Raw genomic sequence first — 25,349 nt, forward strand, 5'->3', positions numbered from 1 at the left:
GTAATTTGTCATTGTAGTTCCTGTATTTTTTCACTTTCTTCTCTTTCTGAAACTGCCCTATTGATTTAAGCTTGTGTCCAAGTCTGGATCTAGGCAGCCTAATCTCAACTATTGGTGCTCTTCTGCCAGGGTCTCTCTCTTCAGCTGTTTACTCTAGTCACTCTGTAATCTGCTGTCAGGCTTAAGTATCATGGGGTGGGGCCAAGTACTTTCTTCAAGCAGAGCTACTGTTTCCCCTCTGACTATTGCTAAAGGGAAGGAAACAATCTCCCCAAATGATTTCTCCCACAGCACTCAAGGTCTCCTGTCCACCTCTTGCCCCACCAGAGCCCAGGGCAAGTGTTTGTACAAGCTCCCTGGAAGAATCTTGCTGAGCCTCTGGCTGTTCCTCCCGGGACAGCAAAAACAAGAAATGCATTGCTTTGTCCTCTTAGAGCCTCCGGGAGAAGAGCTATCTCCCCAAATGATTTCTCCCCCAGCGCTCAAAGTCCACCTTGCACCCCCGCCAGAGCCCAGAGCAAGTGTGCGCAGGAGCCACCCTTAAGAATCTCACCTCGCCTCCACCTGTTCTTCACCGTCAGTGATAACAAACTAACAAATAAACAGACTAACAAAAAACAAAAAACGTTGCTTTATGCCTCTTAGAGCCAGAACCCTCCTGGCTTACTCTCAGCTCTGCCAGTGGACCCAGCCTGAGTTTCACCTGCCAAACCTCTGAGGGAAAACCTTCCGGGCACAGTAAAATCTCTCTGCGCTCGGAGCCACCATCCACAGGTGCCAAGCCAGCAATGCATCGCTTCAGCGATCTGCACCCAACAGGTTGCTAGGAAGCAACATCTGCCCACAGCCACAAAACTCAACTCCTGGCAGTGATTTCTCAACAATTTAGCTGAAGATCCAGACCCAGAGGAAGGCCAGCATACCTTTTCATTGAGTCCCTCCAGGTATCGCTGGACAGGGCGCCCCCGGTGGGAATGCAGTCTCCAGGCCTCTGCACTTCCTCAGCCTTTGCTCTTCACCCCTGTCAGATCCCTGCTACTGAGTTGATCTGCCAGCATCCCCTCCCAGTGCAGCCGGAGGTGATGGGCTGGGGCGGGGGCCCAGGTGACTCCCCTTAGAAAGTGCGGGCCGGGGTTCCTTCTCTCTCCCACGCTGTTTCCAAGCTTCTGTTCCAGTTTGCCCTATCTGAAAGCTGCTCTCACCCACTCTACTCTCTGTCTGTCCTCCAAGTCTCCTCCATAATAGGAGAACACCCAGCATGCTGCTGACTACCCTGCTGCCATTTCCCCCACCCCCCACCCCAGAATATGATTTAACATTCTTTCCTAATGGAAATGTCTGCACACAGTTGGAGAAATAATGGAAGAAAAGGATCAAGGTGGGGTTCAGGATGGTAATAGGTAGTAACAGGCCAGTACTTCTCCCCTAGGGAAGATTAAAGACCAACCAGGCCCTTGTGTGGAATCACACACCTCATGGATTCCAGATAGCTTTGAATTTGGTGGCCATTTAGAAGCCACTGTTCCCTGTGACTTAGTTGGTACTGATGACTTACATCTTTAGACTGAAAGCAAAATTGATGGAGCTGCTTGAGGGTGGATATAGAGAGTCAATGGTCTCCCCAAGGCAGACCTCTTTAAGAACTATAATTTCAAGACCTAGCTATTGGTCAGAAGATGGGCTGTTTCTGCAACCAGTGTAGGGAAGGGGAAAGAACACGGGTTTTGCCAAAAGAGGGCCTTGGGTTTGCACCCTTGTTTTGCAACATATTATCGGACCTTTGGCAAGGTACTTAACTTAAACTCTATAAGCTTCAATTTCCACATCTGTAAAGTGGGGATGGGGTGTTAGAAGAATAAAGTTTGTGTGTAGCATGCACCTCCTTCACCTGTTCTGACATCATATATACATTTCCCTAAGTTTGAGGAAATAAAAGTAGTCCTCTCATAGAAAGATTTTGGGACATCCAAGTCTGAAGATGAGAAATGAATCAGATCATATGTTGTCCCTTGTCTTGCTGTCCCCCAGGGCTCTGCTGGCCTCTAGGTCTGGCACTGTTGTGACTAGTCTCTGCTTGGTCCCTGCTTCATCCCTCCATCTCCAAGGTGAACCCTAATAGGGCTCTTCTTCCAGGTTTGACAACTGGCTGGCCTCCCATCTTGAATTGTCTCTGGACTACTTGCCTTCTTACCCTGCAAATTACTCAGATGATTCTAAAACCTGGCGCCCTGTGGAGGTCTGGAGGCTGATCAGCAAACACGATAATGAAATCGCAGACCAGAGAATCTGTACCTCTGTAGCAGCCCCCAAAACCTGCAGCGTTGAGCATGTCCTGAGGAAAACAGGAAGGTTCCAGAAATGGCTGCAGGCCAAGCGCCTCACACCTGACCTAGTGCAGGTAAGTGTGCTGATCATGTGGTTGAAGATGGGTGAGACGGGGAAGGTATTTATTCCCATCTTACATCTCAGTCTATGGAAAAGAAGTTGTGGCCCATCTAAAGTGAGACAAAACAATGTCGTGGAACAGAGTGGCTTGTGACAAGAAAGGAACCAAACAAGATTTAGTTATAGGGATTCTTCCCATTGTCGTCCTCAATTCTCTCTGCTGTGACCCTCAGTGACTACTTGGGGAAAAGTTCCTAGCTGTTGCCTGTAGCCTGAAGACCTGACAGAGTGATCCTCACCAACTCTCTCCTCTGACAGGGCTTAGTTCACCTACTACCTTCTGAGGAGGCCTTTGCCAACCCCCAGATAGTACCCATTCTTAGAAGCTCCTGTTGATCTTCCACCATAAAAAGAAGAAGCAAGCCTCAGTTATTACAGGAGTGGACTTTCATAATACAGCTCCTTCTTCCCACTGAAGAGCTCCCACCCACTCCCATAAGTAGGTTGCCCTGAGAACTTTAGCACATTGCCAGTGTTGTGATATACTGCATTGGTCCCCTCCTGCACTGTAATCTCCAATGTTATCCTTCTTCATCCAGACCAGTACAGCCTTGTACCTTCCCATTGCACTGCACTGCACCCCCTAGGGCAGTAGATGCCACCCCAGAGGACTGGGGAGACTCACCTTCAGCAAAGATGGGAAGGAAGAGACTCACCCAACCACTCTGTCATGATGAGGCTGGAGGACTTGAACTGCCCCCCCTCCAGGGGGATTCTGAGGCTGCTTCTCATGCTCCTGAGGATACTATCACCTTCCCCTTCACATGGGCACCTAAGGCTTCCCAGGTGACTTCTGAGCATTCATACTTTTCCTTGGCCTCTTGGAGATGAGTGACACAGAACAAAGAAGGTGACAAGACCATCTGTTTTTGCTCTTACATTGTGTGGAAACTGCTTTGAAATCAGGAGGAGTAGAGTTGCTGGTAACATGGCCATCATCTGGCACTGAGCTTTCCAATGTAGTCCTTTTACACTCTGTACTCTGTGAATCTCTGTGGCATGTAGTGGGGAGAGAATGAGTCAGAGAAAACCAAGCTGTTAATAAGCTGGAAAGGCAGTAGGATCCAACATAAGGGTCTTGGAGTTGATATGGGGTACAGGAAGCGGAAGCTCAAGTGGGAAGGAGGCCATTGGGGGGCCGCTCAACATTGGGCGGAACCAGAACACAGAAGACAGACACTAGAGTCTAAACTATGCTTCACAACTTAGGTGTAATCCCTGCATCCCTCTCTTTCTGTGCTTGTAGACAGACCCTCCATGTGCTGGCCTGCACACCCACCATCTACAATTTGCAGGTTTGCTGCAGTATTACAGAGGCATAAGAAGGACCATTATGGGACCTCCTCTGCTTTGCCTCAAATATGTGTTCATGAACAAATATGTGTTCATCCTACAAGAAGTCCCCAGGAAGAGCAAAACAAGATATACAAGGGATTGTTTCAGAACACCCTGAAAATTCCATCGCATCTTTCTGCCCCCATTGTTTTCAGGTCCCAATGCTGAAGGGCACAGTTTCTTCCAGGCACTGATTTCAGAACACCTCCACCTGGGACATGGACAACATAGCAAAGCACAGAACTTCCTGGTGTGCAAGACACACTTGAAATTCCACAGAAAGTGGTTAGACTGACCTTAGGTTTTGAACTAAGAAAAACTCCCTCTTTCCCTCATCTTCTAGACACTTCCATAATAAAACAGCAGGAAGGAACTATCCCAGGGTCCTGAGAGGTCCAAAGCAACCTTCCAGGCTCATCTAGTGACTCCCACTTTGATGAGTGTAGACATTATGGTATAATCAAAAGATCCCTGAGGCTCGGAAACTGTGATTGAGTCCTGACTCTGCCATCAAAAGCTGTGGCAGAATGAGAAGGAGCAGAGACCCAGGAAGAGCAGAGGGCTTCCAGACCCTGTTCATTTGTTCAAAAAGTTTCTATAACTGTGCTACATCCTACAAGATGAATCAGACACAAGCTTCACCCCTAGGAGCATATGGCCCAGTGATGAGGACAAACAAAAGCACAAACCAACAGAAAGCAATGTACTGGATGTTATGATGACAATTTGTATGGGGGAAAAGGACAGACATTGCCTTGGGTCCTTCACTCACTGACTGACCAATTAACCTTGCATTTAAGCCCAGGACTTCCCTACTCTGCCCCAACATTCCTCCCCTAAGAATATGTTGTTGGGAGAGCTTCTGGATACTCTCCCAACTCTGACATTCTTTGACTTGGTATGACTCTGCTTCACTTATTTAACAAACCTCATTGAATGTCTACTATCGCTAGGCACTGTGCTGGGTGCCTGGATTTTCTGTTTCTCATAGGCAGTGAATAGTGCCTGTTCTACCTGATTCATTCATGCTAATGAACTTATAGATGTGAAGATGTTTTACAAAAAATTCATCAGCATAGAAATGCATGGTGCAGCATTATTGTAATAAAAGGATCCCATTCTTCACTTTGTTGTGCCAAAACTTGCTCTACCAGTTTTGTCATTTTTTATTAACAGCAGCTAAATAAGTTTGTCTTATTTCTTCCAAAAAAAAAATGCATCCATTAACAACACCTTGTTAAAACACAGCCAAAGCCATAACCATTTTCACTTTTCTTTGGCCCTCTCCCAGCCCATCTTCTCACCCCGAGCAGAGATTTTTTCCTTTCCTTATAAAAGACAGAAAAATATCAACAGACATGTTATAAATTCTGGACAAACCTCATTCCTATTCCATCCACCAAGCTCAAGGTCATTGCCTTCCCAGTTTAGCACCATCTCCTCCTTCTCCTGCCGTCCTTTTCAGAGACCTTTAGCTGTTAGGATTCCATACTGTGGAATCCTAAGGGCTAAGGGTGCTCTGTACCTTTTCCCTCTCAGGTCTCATCCAGGCAGGACCCAGACTCCTGCTTTTTCCTCCTTAACAAAACTCACCTATAAGATGGTTTCAAATAGGCCCATCATCAACAAAGGTGGGGGGAGGACTCACTTATCCACCCAAGAGAGTTGAGAACAAGTGTAAAAAAAACACTTGGATATGAATATTCATAGCAGCACTGTTCACAATAGCAAAAAGGTGGAAACAACCCAAATGTTCATCAACTAATGAATGGATAAACAAAAATGTTAGCATATCCATACAATGGAATAGTATTCAGCTATGTAAAAGAATGAAGTACTGATGAATGCTACAACATGCACAAACCTTGAAAACATCATGCTAATGGAAGAAGCCAAACAATAAAGGACAAATATTGTATGATTCTATTTTTAAGAAATATCCAAAATAGGCAAATCCATAGAGACAAAAATCAGATTAGTGGTTTCCAGGGGCTAAGAGGAAGAAAGAATTAGGAGTGCCTGCTTAATGCGTACAGGATTTCTTTTGGGGATGATGAAAAAATTCTAGAGTTAGAGAATGGTGATAGTTGCACAGCCGTGTAAGTGTACTAAAAGCAACGGAATTGTTCACTTTAAAATAGTTAAAATGGTGAATTTTATATTATGTGAATTTTACCTCAATTTTTAAAAAAGAAACCATTTAAAAAACTTCACCAATCCTATTATTCTATTCTTTTAGAGCCCCAACATGTGATGGGCAGGCAATCTATTAATTTAATTCATGTCAGTATGTTAACAGCTAACAGAATTTCACTGTTAGTTCCCCCACGAAACCATTTGTCTATAAAGCCAATACTGTAATGCTCCCACTAGTCAATCCAATGACTATCTAATACATCCTTTCATTTTTCTCCCACTAAATCCAGACATGGCCTCAGAATCTTTCTTAATAATGTTCCAAGCGAGCAGCCTCTGCCATGATCTCAGCTGGAATGTGAGTGAGATAAAATTGATTTCTAAGTTACAATTTATTTCAGACTTGGCTGAATATGAATCCTAATTTCTAGTTTGAAAATTAGGATATTCCTCTATTTATATGGGAGTTTCAGGAGCCAACTGAAGAGATATTATAAGATGGACAATAGAGAGACTTGCCTCATCTTTCAACTCATACCAAATGGCACAGAGCCTATCAGTAGAGTCAGCCCCAGGCACTCTCACAACATGTGACTTAGGTGGGTTTTCCCTGATTTCCTCAAAAACTACTTACCAAGAGGGATCTAGGCCAGATCCCTCAAATGTGCACATTTGCATGTGTGTTGGTATGTGTTTGGCTGAAGAAACTCACAGTTTTTGCTCAGAAAAATATAAAGGGAGAGGAGAGAAGAGAAACAAAAAAGAAAATTGAAGGCAGGAAAGATTTGACTGGTGCAGAAGCCTCAGAACCTTGACTCATTTCTGCTTATGAATAAATAAAGTCAACTTGAATAAGAAGCTCCAGTTGTCGCCATCAGAGGCTGACCCAGGGAGTCTGTGGTTCCATGCCTGCAGATCCAAGTGCAGCTTTGTATTAAGGACACTTTCTTGAGCCACAGGCAGTACACTGCAGCAAAAGGCTTCCAGGGAATCAGCACCATGAATCAGCAAGAGGGTGAAACGATGCAATGTATGTGTATGTGTATGTGTCCTCTGTGTGTGTCTGTGGTGTGTGTGTGTCCATGTAGCACCTATGCTAATAAAACCATGACTTTTATCCTCTAAAAACTGTATTGTTCTTATGGGAATATTTCACAGCCTAAATTACTAGTCCACAAATAAAACCACAGCCAAGAACACCACCTGGTTTATCATGATGTGCTTGTTCAACAAACCACAAAGAAGTCTTCCTCTGCTATTATGCCAAGCGCAAAGAGGCAACTACCCTCAGCAGCACTAATCAGAGGGAAACACATATCCTCCGTTGTGTCCCCCTCCCATACTCTCAACTACCAGCTGCTTTCAAAACTGTTCTGAACATAAACCCTGTTTGGTCCTCAAGTGGTAATGTATTTGATTGACATATAGTCTTTGCTCCCACTCGGTGGTATAGAGTGTTTGGGCAACTTCGTTTAAACAGGAATGGCTGACAATTTTATTTTATTTTTATTTTTTAATATGCTTTATTGATTATGCTGTTACAGTTGTCCCAATTTCTTTTCCCTTTCTTCCCCTCCACCTAGTGACCCCCGTCCCTCCAGTTGTCCCCCCCCCTTAGTCCATACCCATTGCTTGTGCATATAGTTCTTCTCAACATCTTCCTGTCTACTCCACTCCCTCCTACTATGCTTCTTTTTTTTTTCTATTTTTTTTTCTACTATGCTTCTTAATTCCTGTACCATCGCCCTCCCTTTCCCCCCTCCACCCTCCCTGCTGACCTCCCCCCATAATGCTCCCCATACCTATAATTCTTTTCCCACTCTCGTTGCCTCCTTAGTTTGCATTTGTTTCAATTCCCTAGCTTCTGTGTTGGTTGTTATGATACAGTTTTCATTTTAATGTTCATAGTTTTGATCTTCCTTCTCCTAAACAAGTCCCTTTAACATTTCATATAACAGTGGTTTGGATCTGATGAACTCCTTCGGTTTTACTTTGTCCTGGAAGCACTTTCTCTACCCTTCTATTCTGAATGACAGCTTTGCTGGATAGAGTAATCATGGTTGTAGGTTTTTGTTTTTCATTACTTTGAATATTTCTTGCCAGTTCCTTCTTGCCTGCAGAGTTTCTTCTGAGAAATCAACTGATAGTCTTATTGGGACCCCTTTGTACGTAATTCTGTTCTTCTCTCTTGCTGCTTTTAAGATTCTCTCTTTATGCTTAAATTTTGACATTTTGATTACAATGTGTCTTGGTGTGGTTTTCCATGGGTCCATTTTTTTGGGAACTCTCTGTGCTTCCTGGACCTGTAAGTCTATTTCCTTCCCCAAGCTAGGGAAGTTCTGCTTCATTATTTTTTCACATAATTTTTCAGTTTCTAGTTCTTCACCTTCTGGCAACCTTTGATTCAGATGTTGGCCCGCTTATAGCTGTTCCATAGGTTTCTGAACCTCTCCTCATTTTCCTCACTTTTCATTTCCTCTTTCTGCACTGGTTCCTTCCCTATGTTCCGATTTGTTGATTTGATCCCTGGTTTTCTTTCCCTCACCACTAGTTTTGTATGTGTTTTTGTTCATTTCAGCAGGACTAGCCTTCAAGGAATGGCTGACAATTTTATTTCGTCAATCTCAATTATTCGTTTAAATAGAATAAGGGAAATAAGTAAATTAACCAAAATGCAAATTAACAATTTAATCAGAATATGAGTTTAGAGGTAAACACTAAACAAACAAAATTTACTTGTGTTTAAATTTATTTCAAAAAACATTTACGGGCTGTTTACAGGACCTGTACTAAGCCCCGGGAGGTTATGAAGGTGTCAAGGCAAGGTCCCTACTCTCTGAGAGATGATACCCTAATGGGAACAACAAGCCATATACAACTCATCCTGATACAAGACAGGTTATGATTAAATGTTCAAGTGACAATGAAAATTTTATATTGGAGTCACAACTAGTTTTCAGACTAAATATTTTCATCCCTCACAAGCTACCAGCTTAAGTATTAAAAGTTGCATTTGTTCTTTAAAAATAATGTGGCTATATTGATGCTGAAAAAGAAAAACAGCTGACTGGTGGCTATACTGACCTAACATGGAAGTTAAAGATGAAATGTCTATTAATGGAAATTTTAATCAAGTAAAAGTGTCTTGTTCCTCTCACACAGGGCAATATGCCCAGGACATCAACACACACCCTCCAGGTGTATGGTCTTTTAGGAAACAGAGCACCTTCAGAGGTACATTGTAACCATGAGATCATGAGACTTTGCTCCCTGTGACCCATGGGAAGTAGTTACGATGCTTTATTTGTTGCCCATGGTAGTTTGAGGCACCAACTAGAGAAAGATTATGGCATGGATGCCAGCCCCCGATAGCTCACTTCCAATCATGGAATTGTTGAGAGTTGAAACAGCTAAGCTTTGAATCATGGGATTTGTTTAGAGTTAAAACCACTGAGGCTTTGTAACCTCAGCATTTGTGGCAAAAGAGTTATTTGGAATGGGACAGAGACCTAATTTCCAGGTCTTCATTGTAGAATAGGCTCATAGAAAAAGGCCTAATAGGTCACACAGCTTCTCCACTAAAGTGAATCCTAAATTATTCTTGATTATTTTCATAAGTGAAAGGGAGACATTGAACCCTGGCCAAGTGGCTCAGTTGGTTGGAGCATTATCCCATACACCAAAAGGTTTTCAAATTCAATTCCTCATCAGGGCACATACCTAGGTTGTGGGTTCAATCCCTAGTCAGAGAGCATACAGATTGTGGGGGCAACAGATTGATGCTTCTCTCTCACATTGATGTTCTCTCTCTCTCTCTCTCTCTCTCTCTCTCTCTCTCTCTCTCTCTCTCTCCCTAGCTTGCTTCCCCTTCCTCTCTTTAAAAATTAAGAAGCATATCCTTGGGTGAGGATTTTTAGAAAAAGAAAAGAAAACGAGACAGTGAAAGTTTCCCCAGCCTTGACACAGACAAATTGGGAAAGAAAAAAGAGGCAAGAGAAAACTGAGGAAGGTAGACACGTAATGAGTCACCATTGGTTTCTTCCCAGTGAGTCTCAAATGCAGAATACAGGCAACCCCCAGCAAAGCATAACAGGAGTCTAGACAATCATCAACACAAACCATCCAAAGTAGGCTTCACCTGAATTCACAGGGCTCTCAGCTTTCCCTAAATTTACATATTAGCTGACCAAGCCTCTTCTTTTCTTTTTTTTAACTTATTTTTATTGTTTTTCTATTAAAGCCTCTTCTTAAATAAATCAATCAACCCTTTGTTATTGCCTCAATTTCTTCCTTTGCTAGGTCACTATCCCTATTTTGGTGTACTCTGTAATAAATGCTTTTGCTGTACCCTGATGTGGCTCAGTGGCCTGGGATTTGGCTGTGCCTCTCTGTATGTCTATATAATGTGAACTAAATAGAAGTTAAACCGTATAGTATATAATATATATCTATAAAGACATCCACTTCAGCACTGGCTGGTGTGGCTCAAGGAGTTGGGCACCGGCCTGAGAACCGAAAGATCGCCGGTTTGGTTCCCGGTCAGGGCACATGCCTGGGTTGCAGATCAGGTCCCTAGTTAGGGGCATGTGAGAGGCAACAGTTCTCTTCTTCTCTTTCTCCTTCCTATCCCCTCTTTCTCCCTCTCTTCCCCACCATCTAATAAATAAATAAAATCTTTTTTTAAAGACATTCACTTAAAAGAATTAATAATAGAACCAATAGCTGTATTGATTATGTTCTAACATTTATTAGGCCACAAAACCCCTCAATAATTTTAAAATTTTTTCTATTATGGCTTCAACATGGCTTCTTCTTTCTATGCTTCATTCACTTCTTAATATAGTTTAAAAAGTAAAAATACTAAAGACCACTTTTCTCTGATTAAGAAGCAATAACATCAGAGATTAACAATAATAAAAAGGAAAAAAATGAAAACAAAAACCTAACAAGCCTGGAGTTGAAAAAATATTATCTTTTGAACCACATAGCAAATAACTGAAACTTTAATCACATCAAGAAAATAACAACGACAAAAACTCTATATATCCCACATCTAATTTTTTGATTATTTATTTGTTTTTCTATTACAGTTGTCCCACTTTTTCCCCCACTTGTCCCCCAACCCAGCCCACCCCTTCTCCCACAGTCAATCCCCACCTCATTGTACATGTCCAAGGGTTATTTATACTAGTTCCTTTACTAAACCTTTCAGAGAAGGAAAACTCTGACTCCAAAAAACCTCCGCTGCCTTGCGGCATACCTCTTCAGGGGAAAGGCTAAGGGAGTAAACCCCGACAGAAAATCCGGAGCCGGAGTCCCTAAGGCGGTTCGACGTTGTAGTCAACAATGGCAACTCCTGCGGCGCACCTGAAGCCAAGCTGTATTGACTCCGTCTTTCCCTTGGACCCTTCAGCTGCGAAGAGAGGGGGGATCTGCTGCATGGGCAACAGCAGACCCTCCATATCACCCTGCCCAGGCTCTGTAGCTTCAGCTTCACTGGAGAGGACACTCCAGCGTCATCGCAAGATGTCGATTCAACACGGGAGGAGACAGATACCGTGTCACTCCCGAGTCGGACTGCACAACCATTCTCGGCGGTGCAGATAGACTCTTAAGAAGCTACACCATCGTCTCTCGAGATGGACGGCTGCCGACGACGACTAAACCTTTCCCCTACATACCACCCTTCTCTCCCTGCCCCCGTTCTCCCCTGGTAACTATTACTCTTTTCCTTGTTTATATGCCTCTGGTTCAATTTTGCTCATTTGTTTGTGCTGTTAAATGGTTTCCTGTATTAGGTGATATCATATGGTATTTGTCTTTCATTGCCTGGCTTATTTCGCTAAGCATAATTCTCTCTAGATCCATCCATGTTGTTGCAAATGGTAGAAGTTCTTTCTTTCTGCTACATAGTTTTCCATTGTGTAAATGTACCACAGTTTTTTGATCCACTCATCCACTGATGGGCCCTTAGGCTGTTTCATGGTGTCATGGCTTACATTTTAGTCTTTGGTCCATCTTGAGTTTATTCTAGTGTGTGGTGTAAGTTGGTGGTTCATCTTCATTAGGACCCTCTGGGCTTCCTGTACTTGTGAGACTTCTTCTCTCCTCTTGTTCGGGAAGTATTCTGTCACTACTTTTTCAAACAGGTTTTCTATCCCTTGCTCCTCTTCTTCTCCTTCTTGTATCCCTATGGTACGAATATTGTTGTTTTTAAAATTGTCCTGCAATTCTCTTAAGCCCTCTCCATTCTTTTTAAGACTTTTTTCATTTTGTTGCAATGTCTGGGAATTTTTTACTACTTTGCCCTCTAACTCACGGATCTAATCATCTGCTTCATTTAGCCTGCTTTTTTTTTTTTAAGTATATTTTATTAATTATGTTGCTACAGTAGTTCCAATGTTTTCCCCTTTGCTCCCCTTTGCCTGGTAACCCCCTTCCCTCCAGCAACCCCACCCCCATTAGTTAATGTCATGGGTCATTCATATAAGTTCTTTGCCTTCACCCTTTCCTATATTATTCTTAACTTCCCCCTGTCTATCTTGTACCAATTGATTATGCCTCTTAATCCCTGCACCATATCCCCAATTCTCTCCCTCCCCCCTTCCAGCTGAAAACCCTCCAAATGATCTCCATACCTATGATTCTGTTCCTATCTTGGTTTGCTTAGTTGGATTGTGTTTTTATTTTTAGATTCAGTTGTTGATCGTTGTGAGTTTGTTGTCATTTTAGTGTTCATAGTTTTGATCTTCTTCTTCTTAAGTAAGTCCCTTTGACATTTCATACAATAATGGCTTGGTGATGATGAACTCCTTTAGCTTTACCTTGTCTGGAAATCACTTCATTTGCCCTTCCATTCCAAATGATAGCCTTGCTGGATAGAGTAGTCCTGGATGCAGGTTGCCTTTCATCACATTGAATACTGCTTGCCAGTCCCTTCCTGCCTGAAAAGTGTCCTTTGAAAATCAGCAGATTGTCCTATACGCAACCCCCTGTAGGCAACTCTCCACCTCTTTCTTGCTGCCCCCAGGACTCTCTCTTTATCTTTCACCTTTGGCCTCTCAATCATGATGCATCCTGGTGTGGTCCCCTCTGGGTCCAGATTACCCGGGACCCTCTGTGCTTCCCACACCTGTATGTCCATCTCCTTCATAAAATTTGGGAAGTTTTCCTCATTTTTTTCAATTATTGCTTCCTCATTCTGTACTGGTTGACTGTTTTTTTCTTCTTTCTGTTCCAAATCATTGATTTGAACCCCAGTTTCCTTCCCTTCACCATTGGTTTTGTGTGGGTTTTCCTTTGTTTCACTTAGCATAGCCTTCACTTCTTCTCTTATGCGTTTTCTGTACTCAAGCATATCTGTCAAGCCTGTGAGCATCTTAATCACCAGTGTTTTGAATTCTACATCTATTAGGTTGTCTATCTCCTCATCTGTTAGGTTGATTATCTCCTCGTCGCTTAGTTCTTCCACTGGAACCTTGACCCGTTCCCCCTTTTGGGCCATACTTCTCTGTCTCCTCATTCTGACAGGCTCCTGTGTTTGTTTTCCTCCATGTCCCAGATAGAGCTGTCGCTCCTGTTACGTTGTAAGGGGTGGAGCCTTAGGGATTCATCAGTACAGGGCAACCTGTTTCACCACATTGTGGTGCTGTATGTGGGGGAGGGTTCCGAAAGGGAACAATGCTGCCTGTCCAGCATGTGCCCCTTTTCCAGGCACCTCTCCCACTTCTACACTGAACTGGCACCCCTCTAGCTGCTGCTCTGGCCGTCATTCCCAGAATGGGTGGGTCTGCGGACATTCTAGGACTGTGGAGGTCCTTCAAACAAGTGGACTCTGCTTAGAGACTGGTATTCTCTGCCTCCACCCCAACCCCAAATGGTCTGCACAGTCAGAAGCAATGAGGCTTGACTTTCCCCAGTGCTGGGACCGTGAGCTGCTAGGTCTGGCGAGGAGCTGGGAACGCTCCCCAGGTACCCCTCCTGACTCTAAAATATGTGACTGCATTTTCTGCTGGCCTGCTGCTGCCACCGCTGCTGCTCTGTCACCATACTGCATCCTCTGTGCCCTGGCTCTGCCCCTCCTACCTATCTGGATGAGCATCTCCTTTTTATATCTTTGTTTGCTGGACTTCCAGTTGCAGTTCAATTTTCTGAAACTTCAGGTTGTTTCTAGTTTCAAGGTAGTTGTATTCCTTCCTAGCTGTGGAGGGAGACATAGCATGTCTGTCTATGCCTCCATCTTGGCCAGAAGTCTAGCCTGCTTTTGATTACTTCTACTGTGTTCTTCAGTTCAGAAATTGTATTCTTCATTTCTTCCTGGCTCTTATTGATAGTTTCTATGTTCTTTTTCAATCTGGTGTAATTCTCAGTAAGTTTCTTGTAGCTTTCATGGAGTTCTTTGCAGTTTCCCTGCAAAGAACTACAAAGTTCTTTGTAGTTTCTCTGAAGTTCATTGTAATTTTCTCTAAGTTTGTTGAGTTCATTGAGGTTTCTCATTACCATTGTTTTGAATTCTATGTCTGATAGTTTGCTTGCCTCTATTTTATCTATTTTCCTTCTGGGAATTTCTCCTTTCTTTTTGCTGGGGTGTTATTTCTCCTTCTCTCCATTTTGGGTGGCTCTTCTTGTTATTTATGTTCTTAGATTGACCTGCTTTTATTTCCTGCCTTTATGGTGTGACCTTCTTGTATAGAGTTGTTGAGCTGCTGCCTCCAGCTGATGTCACTTGGCGGTGAGTAGTCTGCTTAAGAGATTTCTCCCATAGCACTGGGGATGATTCTGCACTGGTATCTAGTCCGCTGCACTCCCAACTCTTTCTCCAGAGCCAGTGCCCAAAACTTTTACAAAGTGCCTCTAGTTCACTTCACCCTCCTTCAGCCTCAGCCAATGGCGAGGGCACTCCCTCTCCCTGGCCCATGGCGGACTGACCAATTGTGCACCGGGGCAGGTGGGTTGTGGGCTCTTCTGCCCACCGGCACCAGGTCGGCAGTGGGTGGACTGGGCTCCTGCGCATGCATTCCTCAAGAATCTCACCCCTCCCCTAGCCTTTACTCCCTGATCCACAAAAAACAATCAAAAGAAAAAAAGAAAAAAAAAACATTCACACACACACACACACACACACACAAAATACGCTGTTCCTTGCCTCCTAGAGCCAGATGCCACCTGGCCCACTCCTGGCTCTGCCCATGGGGAAAGTCTCACTTTCCACCCCTGACTCCTCTCAAGGGAAACCCAGGGTCACTAAAAAATCTTTGCGCACTGCCAACCGCAGCTCGGGAAGCCAAGCCAGCCAGAAATCCCATCTTGCCCATTTCTCCTCTGCTATCCTCACCAAATAGGTCCCTCCCAGATGGTCTTCTCTGAGCCAGCAGTGCCAAGGCTCAACTCCTGCCAATATCCAGATGTTAACTGAAATGCTCTGTCCACAATTAGCCTAAACTATAGACAGGTCTCGGGAGCAAGCAAGCGCAGCCTCCCCTCACTCCTCCGCCATCTTCAATCTCTACTTTACTACCCCCAATCTAAAATTTAAACTTTGTCAAATCACTGCTCAGAGGAAAACTGGAAATTAATAGTGTTGTATTAGGCATCTGACAACACAAATATGATCAGTAGTGTAGAGAAATAATACAAAAAGACATAAAAATGGAGAATTGCATGTCAACCTGGTCCTAATTCAGGGTTACTTATAACAGTAAAAATTTTAGCAGTTTTTTAGCCCTTCCCTCTTAAAATTACCAATGATTCTATGTAAGATTTAATTTATAAACCTTTTTGGTGGGTTAAGTGAAAAATAAGCATCTTTATCCCTAATTTATATATGAGAGCAGATCACAGAGCAATATGTCAATTTGTTAAATATCAAAATAAAGTTCTATCCACTGAACCATACATATATCATAAAATGTTGGGGTTAAAAGATGCTTGAAAACTCACCAATTTAAAATCTCAAAATATTTGCATCCTTTGTCCTACCATACAATAACAGAAAACTCACTACCTTCCAAAATAGCCTATCCCTTCTTTGAACAAAGCAGATCATTATAAAGCTCATCTCAAATCTGTCTTCTGGTAGCTTTCAGTCATTTAATTTATTAAATTATTTCTACTCCTTGGGGTTACACATTACATTCTCCCCTCCCATACATTCACCTCTTAAATTCTGGCTTCCAAGTCTAAACATCTTCAATTCGTTTTCACATCTTGGTCATTCCCCTCATATTGTCACATATTAAACACTGTATTAACTGAAACCCCTTCTGCAGCTAGATTTTTCTTTTCAGAAGCAAAGCCTTTTATTTACCCTATTAAATATGATCTTCTTGGATTAAATCTATTACTCTAGCCTGTCAACTTGATTATATTACTGTCTTAGTCACTATCACCCCAATTACATATCATCTTCAATTTTAATAAACGCAACTTTTATTTTGATCCCAGTAATTTTTTAAAAAAATAGTTCAACAGAACAGGGCCAGAGAGAAAGCCCCCTTACTCTATGGGAATTAATTCATTAATTGTTAGGTAAACTCAGTTAACAAATTACTAATCATCTTAATTTTCCGCACAGACAAAATCTTAGTTTACTTTCTCCTTTATAGGGCTAGCATGAGAATTATAGTAGTCTCTCCTTATCCACTGGGGATATGTTCCAAGACCCTCAATTGATGCCTGAAATCCCAGGATTTTGAACCCTATAGATACTAGGTTTTTTCTTATACATATATAGCTATGAAAAGTTGACAAATTAAGCCCAGTAGGAGATTAACAGGAAAAACTAATAATAAAATAGGATAATTATACCAATATACTATAATAAAAGTTATGTGAATGTGCTCTCTCCCTTTCTCTCTCTCTCTCTCATAACTGATCTGATAATGCCTTGGAGCATATCAACATAGATATGCTGGACAAAGGGATGATTCATATCCTGTGTGGAATGGAGAAGGATAGCATGAGATTTCATCATGCTACTCAGAACAGCATGCAATTTAAAATGTATGAGTTGCTTATTTCTGGATTTTTAATTTAATATTTTTGGACCGAATTTATTATTTTCAGACTGAAATTGCAGAAAGCGAAACCAAGGACAAGGAGGGACTTCTGTTGAATGCTCACTAAAAGAATGCCTCACTAAAATCTATATATTCTAAGTCTATTGCATTTCTCTGATTAAAAATCAAATAATCAGGCTAAAGAAAAATGTTAGTCTAGAATAATTTGATTTACTGAATCACTTCCTCTTCTATTAATAACCTGTTTTAGAATATTTTCTATGAGCCAGGGTCAGTTCATTAATCACTAATTTGTGAAATTGACTCTCTTGCTCCTTCAAATACAGAAATGGAGCCCTGGTTGGTGTGGCTCAGTGGATTGAGTGCTGGCCTGCAAACCAAAAGGTCATCCATTTTATTCCTAATTAGGGCATATGCCTGGATTGCGGGCCAGGTCCCTGATTGGAGGCGCATGAGAAGCAGCCGATTAATGTATCTTGATGTTTCTCTCTCACTCTTCTTTCCATCCCTTCTCTCTAAAAATAAATAAATAAAATCTTTAAAAAAAAAAAACAAATACAGAAATGGATTTTCATGCCTTTTCTGTTCTCTCCATTCACTGCCCATTGTTCAGCAATACCATTTGCAAGGAAGGTCACTGAATGATCCAGAGGGGAAACTCATTCAGAACAATGGAGGCTTCCTTTATATATTGTCTTTGCATTCCTGTTCACCACTTTTTGCTCCACCATCTTCAGATCAAAGGCCCAACACCTGACAAAGAAGACAAGCAAACATTATAAGTGAAAATTAGGTCTACATTTTGTTATCTACCAAATTCTCCCCATGGCCCTACTCAAAGATCTTTAGTTTCTTTTTACTCTATACTTTGAAAAATATATTGGGTTGGCCAAAAAGTCTGTATGGTTTTTTCCATTAAAAAAAGACACATTTTTCATTTTTACCAATAACTTTATTAATTTGGATATTTTGAGTATGTCAGCTATCTCCCACATGGTATAACATTAATTGTTCTCAATGTCTCAATTTGATTGCTATCAACTTCGACTTGTCTACCTGACCATGGAGCATCATCCACTAAACCTCACAAACTACTTTTGACATGTTCTATCAGTCACAGCACCTTCTCCATACACTGCCCAAATCTTTTGTGTGTGTGTGTTTCTTTTTTTTTTAATTTTATTTTTTGGTTATTCAATTACAGTTGTCCCATTTTCCCCCCATTGCTCCCCCCTCCCAGCCGATCCCTTCTCCCACAATTATATCCCTCCCCGTTGTCCATGTCCATGGGTCATTCATATACGTTCCTTGACTAGACCCTTACATTACTTATCCCCGTTCTCTCCCTCCCCCCTCCCCCCTACTGACTACTATTCTAGTCTTTGCCTATTTAGTTCGTTTGTTTGTGTTGCTCTTTAGTTTCCTGTATTGGGTGATATCATATGGTACTTTGCTTTCTTTGCCTGGCTTATTTCACTAAGCATAATTCTCTCTAGTTCCATCCATGTTGTCGCAAATGGCAGGAGTTCCTTCTTTCTTTCTGCTACATAGTATTCCATTGTGTAAATGTACGACAGTTTTTGGATCCACTCATCTACAGATGGGCACTTAGGCTGTTTCCAGCACTTAGCTATTGTAAACAGGGCTGCCATGAACATAGGGGTGCATAAGTTTTTTTGAATTATGGTTTTAGGATTTTTTGGGTATAATCCTAGCAGTGGGATCACTGGTTCAAATGACAGTTCCATTTTTAGTTTTTTGAGGTAATTCGATACTGTTTTCCATAGTGGTTGCACCAGTCTGCATTCCCACCAACAGTGCAGTAGGGTTCCTGTTTCTCCACTTCCTCGCCAGCATTTGTTGTTTGTTGATTTGTTGATGATGGGCATTCTGACTGGTGTAAGGTGGTATATCATTGTGGTTTTTACTTACATCTCTCTGATGGCCAATGATGTTGAGCATTTTTTCATGTGCCTATGGACCTTCTGTATATCCTCTTCAGAGAAGTGTTTGTTCAGGTCCTTTGCCCATTTTTTAATTGGGTTGTTTGTTTTCTTGATGTTGAGTCGTATCAGCTCTTTATATATTTTGGAAATCAGTCCCCTGTCTGTGATGTCATTGGCAAATATGTTTTCGCATATGGTTGATTTCCTTTTCATCTTGGTGATGTTTCTTTTGCTGAGCAGAAACTGTTTAGTGTGATGTAGTCCCATTTGTTTATTTTTTTCTTTATTTCTCTTGCCTTGGGAGATATATCCGTGAAGATATTGTTATGTGTGATATCTGAAATTTTCCTGCCTATGTTTTCCTCTAGGACTTTTATGGTATCACGGCTTACATTTAAGTCTTTAATCTATTTTGAGTTTATTCTGGTGTGTGGTGTAAGTTGGTGGTCTAGTTTCATCTTTTTGCACGTCCCTGTCCAGATCTCCCAGCACCATTTGTTAAAGAGGCTCTTCTCACTCCATTTTATGTTCCTTCCTCCTTTATCAAAGATTAGTTGACCATAGAGGCCTGGGTTTATTTCTGGGCTTTCAATTCTGTTCCACTGATCTATATGTCTGTTCTTATGCCAGTACCAGACCGTTTTGATCACAGTGGCTTTGTAGTATTGTTTGATGTCTGGTATAGTGATTCCTCCTGCTGTGTTCTTCTGTTTCAAGATTGCTTTTGCTATTCGGGGTCTTTTTTGGTTCCATATGAATTTTTGGAGTATTTGTTCTAGGTCAGTGAAATATGTCATTGGTATTTTAATAGGGATTGCATTGAATTTGTAAATTGCTTTGGGTAGTATGGCCATTTTGATAATGTTGATTCTTCCCATCCAAGAACATGGTATTTGCCTCCATTTATTTGTATCTTCCTTAATTTCTTTCTTCAATGTTGCATAATTTTCAGTGTACAGGTCTTTTATCTCTTTGGTTAAGTTTATTCCTAGGTACTTTATTTTTCTTGTTGCTATAGTAAATGATATTTTCTTTTTTGCCTCTGTCTCTGATATTTTATTGTTGGTGTACAGAAATGCCTTAGAGTTCTGTATATTTATTTTGTACCCTGCTATTTTGCCAAATTCACTTATTATATCAAGTAGTCTTTTAGTGGATTTTATAGGGTTTTCTAGGTATATTATCATGTCGTCTGCAAATAGTGATAGTTTTACTTCTTCTTTCCCAATTTGGATGCCTTTTATTTCTTTTTCTTGTCTGATTGCTGTGGCTAGGACTTCCAACACTATGTTGAATAGAAGTGGGGAGAGTGGACAGCCTTGTCTAGTTCCTGATTTCAGGGGGAATGCTTTCAGTTTTTGTCCATCGAGTATGATGTTGGCTTCAGGCTTCTCATATATAGCCTTAATGATGTTAAGGTATGCTCCCTCTATTCCCATTTTGCTGAGTGTTTTCAACATAAATGGGTGTTGTACTTTATCAAATGCTTTTTCTGCATCTATAGATATGATCATGTGATTCTTGTCTTTCATTTTGTTTAGGTGATGCATTATATTTATTGATTTGTGAACATTAAGCCATCCTTGCATCCCTGGGATGAATCCCACTTGATCATGGTGTATGATCTTTTTGATGTATTGTTGGATCCTATTTTCCAAAATTTTATTGAGGATTTTAGCATCTATGTTCATCAGTGATATTGGCCTGTAGTTTTCTTTCTTTGCTGTGTCTTGACCTGGTTTTGGGATTAGGGTAATACTGGCTTCATAGAAAGAGTTTGGGATTTTTCCCTCTTCTTGGATTTTTTGGAATAGTTTGAGGAAGGTAGGAGTTAGTTCTTTCCTAAATGTTTTGTAAAATTTGCCTGTGAAGCCATCCGGTCCAGGGCTTTTGTGTGCCGGGAGATTTTGGATTACTATTTCAATTTCCTTCTTTGTTCTTGGTCTGTTGAGACTTTCTACTTCTTCTTCATTCAGTTTTGGAAGGTTATATGTTTCTAGAAACCTGTCCATTTCTACTAGGTTTTCAAATTTCTTGCCATATAGTTGTTTGTAGTAATTTCTTATAATTGCTTGTATTTCTGAGGTATCAGTCATGATTTCTCCTCTTTCATTTCTGATTTTGTTTATTTGGGTCTTCTCTCTTTTTTTCTTAATGAGCCTGGCTAGAGGCTTGTCAATTTTGTTTATTTTTTCAAAGAACCAGGTCCTAGTTTTGTTGATTTTTTGGATTATTCGTTTAGTCTCTATGTCGTTTAATTCTGCTTTGATCTTGATGATTTCCTTTCTTGTTTTTGCCCTAGGCTTTGTTTGTTGTTGCTGTTCTAGTTCTTGTAGCTTTATGGTTAGGTTTTTTATTTGAGATTCTTCTAGCCTTTTCAGATATGCCTGTATTGCTATGAACTTCCCTCTTAGGACTGCTTTTGCTGTGTCCCATAGGTTTGGGGCTGTTGTGTGTTCATTGTCATTAGTTTCTAGAAATTTCTTGATTTCCTCTTTGATGTCATTGTTAAACCATTCATTATTTAGGAGCGTGTTATTCATTATCCATGAGTTTGGGTGTCTTTGATTTTTTTCCCTGAGGTTGATTTTTAGTTTCAAGGCATTGTGGTCTGAAAAGATGCTTGATGTGATTTCAATTTTCTTGAATTTGTTGAGGCTTGTTTTGTGTCCTATCATGTGGTCTGTCTTTGAAAATGTCCCATTTGCCTTTGAAAAGAATGTATATTTTGCTTCTTTGGGATGAAAAGTTCTATATATATCAGTTAAGTCCATGTGGTTTAGTGTGTTGTTCAATGCCTGTATATCCTTGGTGTTTCTTTGCTTCGATGATCTGTCTATTGTTGATAATGGAGTGTTGAAGTCCCCTACTATGAGTGTGTTGTTGTTAATATCCTTCTTGTGGTCTTCTAGTATTTGCTTTATGTATTTGGGTGCTCCTATGTTGGGTGCATATATGTTTATCAGTGTTATATCTTCTTGATGGATTGTTCCTTTAAGTATTATGAAATGTCCTTCTTTGTCTCTTTTTATTGCCCTTGCTTTGAAATCCATTTTGTCTGATATGAGGACTGCTACCCCAGCTTTTTATTCAGGTCCCTTTGCTTGGAATATATTTTTATATCCTTTTACTTTCAGTCTATGTAAATCTTTTGTTTTGAGGTGTGTTTCTTGTAGACAGCAAATATGTGGGTCCTGTTTTCTTATCCATTCCGTTACCCTATGTCTTTTAATGGGAGCATTTAATCCATTTACACTTAACGTTATTACTGACATGTATTTATTCATTTCCCTTTTGTATCTCTGTTCCTCTACTCTTTTTTTTGTTTTTTTCTCTTCCTTTTTCTTAGAATATTCCCTTTAGCTTCTCTTGCAATGCTGGTTTTGTGGAGATGTATTCTTTTAGTCTTCCTTTGTCTGAGAAACTCCTTATTTCACCTTCTATTTTGAATGAGAGCCTTGCTAGTTAGAGTATTCTTGGTTGTAGGCCTTTGTTTTTCATTGCTTGAAATATTTTTGACCATTCCCTTCTGGCTTGTAATGTTTCTGTTGAGAAATTGGTAGATAGCCATATTGGAGCTTCCTTGTAAGTTATTTGCTGTTTTTCTCCTGCTGCTTTTAGGATTCTCTCTTTGTCTTGGAATGTTGCCATTTTAACTATGATGTGCCTTGAGTGGGTTTTGGAGGGTTCCTCTTTATTGGAACTCTCAGTGCTTCTTGGACTTGCATAACTTTTTCTCTCATTAGGTTTGGAAAATTTTCTGTCACTATTTCTCCTATCAATTTTTCAATTCCATGCTCCTTTTCTTCTCCCTCTCTGATTCCGATGATCCTCATATTATTTTTTTAATGCTATCCTGTAATTCCCTTATATCTTGTTCATATTTTTTCAATCTTTTTTCATTTTTCTGTATCATTTGGGAATTATTACCTACATTATCCTCTAATTCACTAATCCGATCCTCTGCTTCATTTAGTCTGCTTTTGAGTGATTCTACTGTGTTTTTCAGTTCAGAGATTGCATTCTTCATTTCTTTCTGGTTCTTGTTAATAGTTTCTATGTCTTTTTTTATGCTGGTGTGGTTCTCTGCAAGTTCCCTGTAATTTTCTTGGAGCTGTTGGTAAGTTCCTTGGAGGTTGTCATAGTTGTTTTTGAGGTTTTCGAGCATATTGAGCTTCTTCACCACCATAGTTTTGAATTCCATGTCTGAGATTTGGGCTATGTCTATTCCATCTACCTCTCTTTCTGGGGATTCCTCTTTTCTTTTCATTGAGAGGTTGTTTCTGCATCTTACCATGTTGGATTCTTCTTGTTTCTTTTTGTTATTTGGATTTGTCTGCCTTGCCTTCCCACCTTTGTGGTATGAGATTATTTATGGTAGATCTGGGGGTTTCAGTGGTGCAATCTCTTTGATCTCCTGAGCCTGATGTTGTTGGGATACCTTTTACATAGTTTGTTTATGCTGTCTGGTTATATTTCATATTTTTTTATTAGGGTATTCCTTCTGGCTTGTTGATTAAGAGTCACTCTATCCACTTTATCTCAAATTCTTTTTTGGAGATGTCCGTTTTAGCCTTGGTGTGTCGCCTTCTTTTTCTGCGTCCACAGCTGGTCTAGTGTGGCGGTTCAGAGGTTCTTGTTTCTTGCAACACTGGTGTGCGCCCGTGGTTGCCGCAATGGTGCGCGCCTGCGGTTGCCGGCATGGCACGCTCCATTGCTGTCCGCAGGAGCCAGTTGAGGTGTCCTTGCGAGCGAGCCCCTGCACGGGGCGGGGCGGACTGAGAGCTTGCCCCGCGATTGGCGCCTATTGTTGCCGGGCAGCGGTGGTTCCGCGTTCGCGCCGAGGTGTCCCTGCGCGCGTCCCTGCACACACGCTAGTGGCCCGAGAGCTTGCCCCGCGATTGGCGCCTATTGTCCCCGGGCTGAGGTGTTTTCACGTTCGCATGTCTGTGCCCTTAGTCCCGCTGAACCGAGCTCCAGGAGTTGGTCTCTGGCCTCTTAGGGCAGGGCCGCGGACATTTGTGCTCAGTGGAAGTGAGCCTCTGTGAGTTGCTGCCGCCAGCTGTTCCGGCGCCGCAGCGACTGCCTTCCCTCACCCGTCTGGGCAGGCACAAACAGAGCCTGCGCTAGTGGTCTGCTTTCCGGCCTGGGGCCTGGCGCCAACAGGAGCTGGCTGGGGGTATCTGCGCACGGTCCTCTGCGTGTTCAGTGGGCCCTCCCTGTGCCCGTTGGGGCATGGATCTTATGTCCATTGGGGAGTGTCCGGAGGATGCTGGGACTCACGGCCCCGCGCACCTGGGCCAGTGAATGAGAGCACTTCCCTCTGCGCGCCCCCGCGACCCAAGAGTAGGGTTGGGGAATGGATGAGCACACCACTGCGCCTGCGCTCCTCAGGAATGGCCTTCCACCCCCAAATTTTCCTCCCCTCTCCACCGTCCACTAGAGAAAAATATAAAGGAGAATTATGTTCTCACTTGCCCGGCAGCACGCTGTCTCCTGTCCTTCAGCGCCAATGCCACTTGGTCGAATCCCGTCTCTGCCAGCAGGCAGAGATCCGCTCTCCTCCCGACTCCTCTCCCGGGTAGCCTGTGGTCGCCAAAAAGCCTTTGTGTACTTCCAGCCGCAGCTCGGGCAGCTGCCCCAGTCAGGAATCCCGTTTTGTCCCCTTTTCCTCCGCTATCCTCACTAAACAGGTTGTTCCCAGATGGATTTTCTCTAATCCAGCAGTGCCTTGGCTTGACTCCTGCCAGTGTTCAGCTGCTCACTGAGATGTTCTGTCTGCAATTAGCCCAAACTGCAGACGGGTCTCCAGAGCCTGAAACCGCAGCCTCTCCTCACTCCTCTGCCATCTTCCCCATTTGTGTGTGTGTGTTTCAGTTGTGTTTTTACCTTTCTTGAAATAATAAAGCATAATATGTCAAAAATACTGCATATTTTCTTCCATCTTCAATATTAAAATGGCTACACAAAAATTCAGTAATTTTGATTTTTTTTTTTAATGGATGCTGATATGACAACTGTCACAATTCAATCTAACAAAATTGTTTCAAAAAAAGTTAAAAACAACTAAGCATTACTAGAGTCATCTTATGGAAAAAACAAAGGAACTTTTTGGCCAACCCAATAGCTATTTTTAAAGTTTTTTTAGAATCAAAGTATAAATTGTATACTTAAATGCACAAATCTTAAGGGTACAGCTAGATAATATGTTTATTCATATACCCACCATCCACATCAATATATTGAACATTTTCAGCCCCTCAAAATGATCTTTTGTGTCTCCTCCCTAAAAAGACCCCTGCCTAGGGTGACCAACCTTCAATTTTCTTTAAACTATTCTGGTTTTAGCACTGAAAGTCCCACATCCTGGGAAACTACTTAGTCCCACGCAAACTAGAACAGTTGATCTCCTTATCCCCTCCCAATAGTAACCATTATTCTGACCTAAATAGCCATTAATTGGTTTTGC

At 41.8% G+C, this 25,349-nt stretch overlaps 1 protein-coding gene across 1 annotated transcript in view; it reads left to right on the plus strand.

The window, feature by feature from the left end:
• Positions 1–25,349, plus strand: part of DIPK2B (divergent protein kinase domain 2B) — an 81,251-nt gene that overhangs the window by 14,791 nt on the left and 41,111 nt on the right. Inside the window, exon 2 of the mRNA XM_090264108.1 lies at positions 2,134–2,398. Coding sequence (XP_090120234.1) covers positions 2,134–2,398 — 265 coding nt within the window. The remainder of the gene's footprint in view (positions 1–2,133; positions 2,399–25,349) is intronic.

Source organism: Furipterus horrens, unplaced genomic scaffold (assembly GCF_987537825.1).
Source record: "Furipterus horrens unplaced genomic scaffold, mFurHor1.1.pri manual_scaffold_17, whole genome shotgun sequence".
Lineage (NCBI taxonomy): Eukaryota > Metazoa > Chordata > Mammalia > Chiroptera > Furipteridae > Furipterus > Furipterus horrens.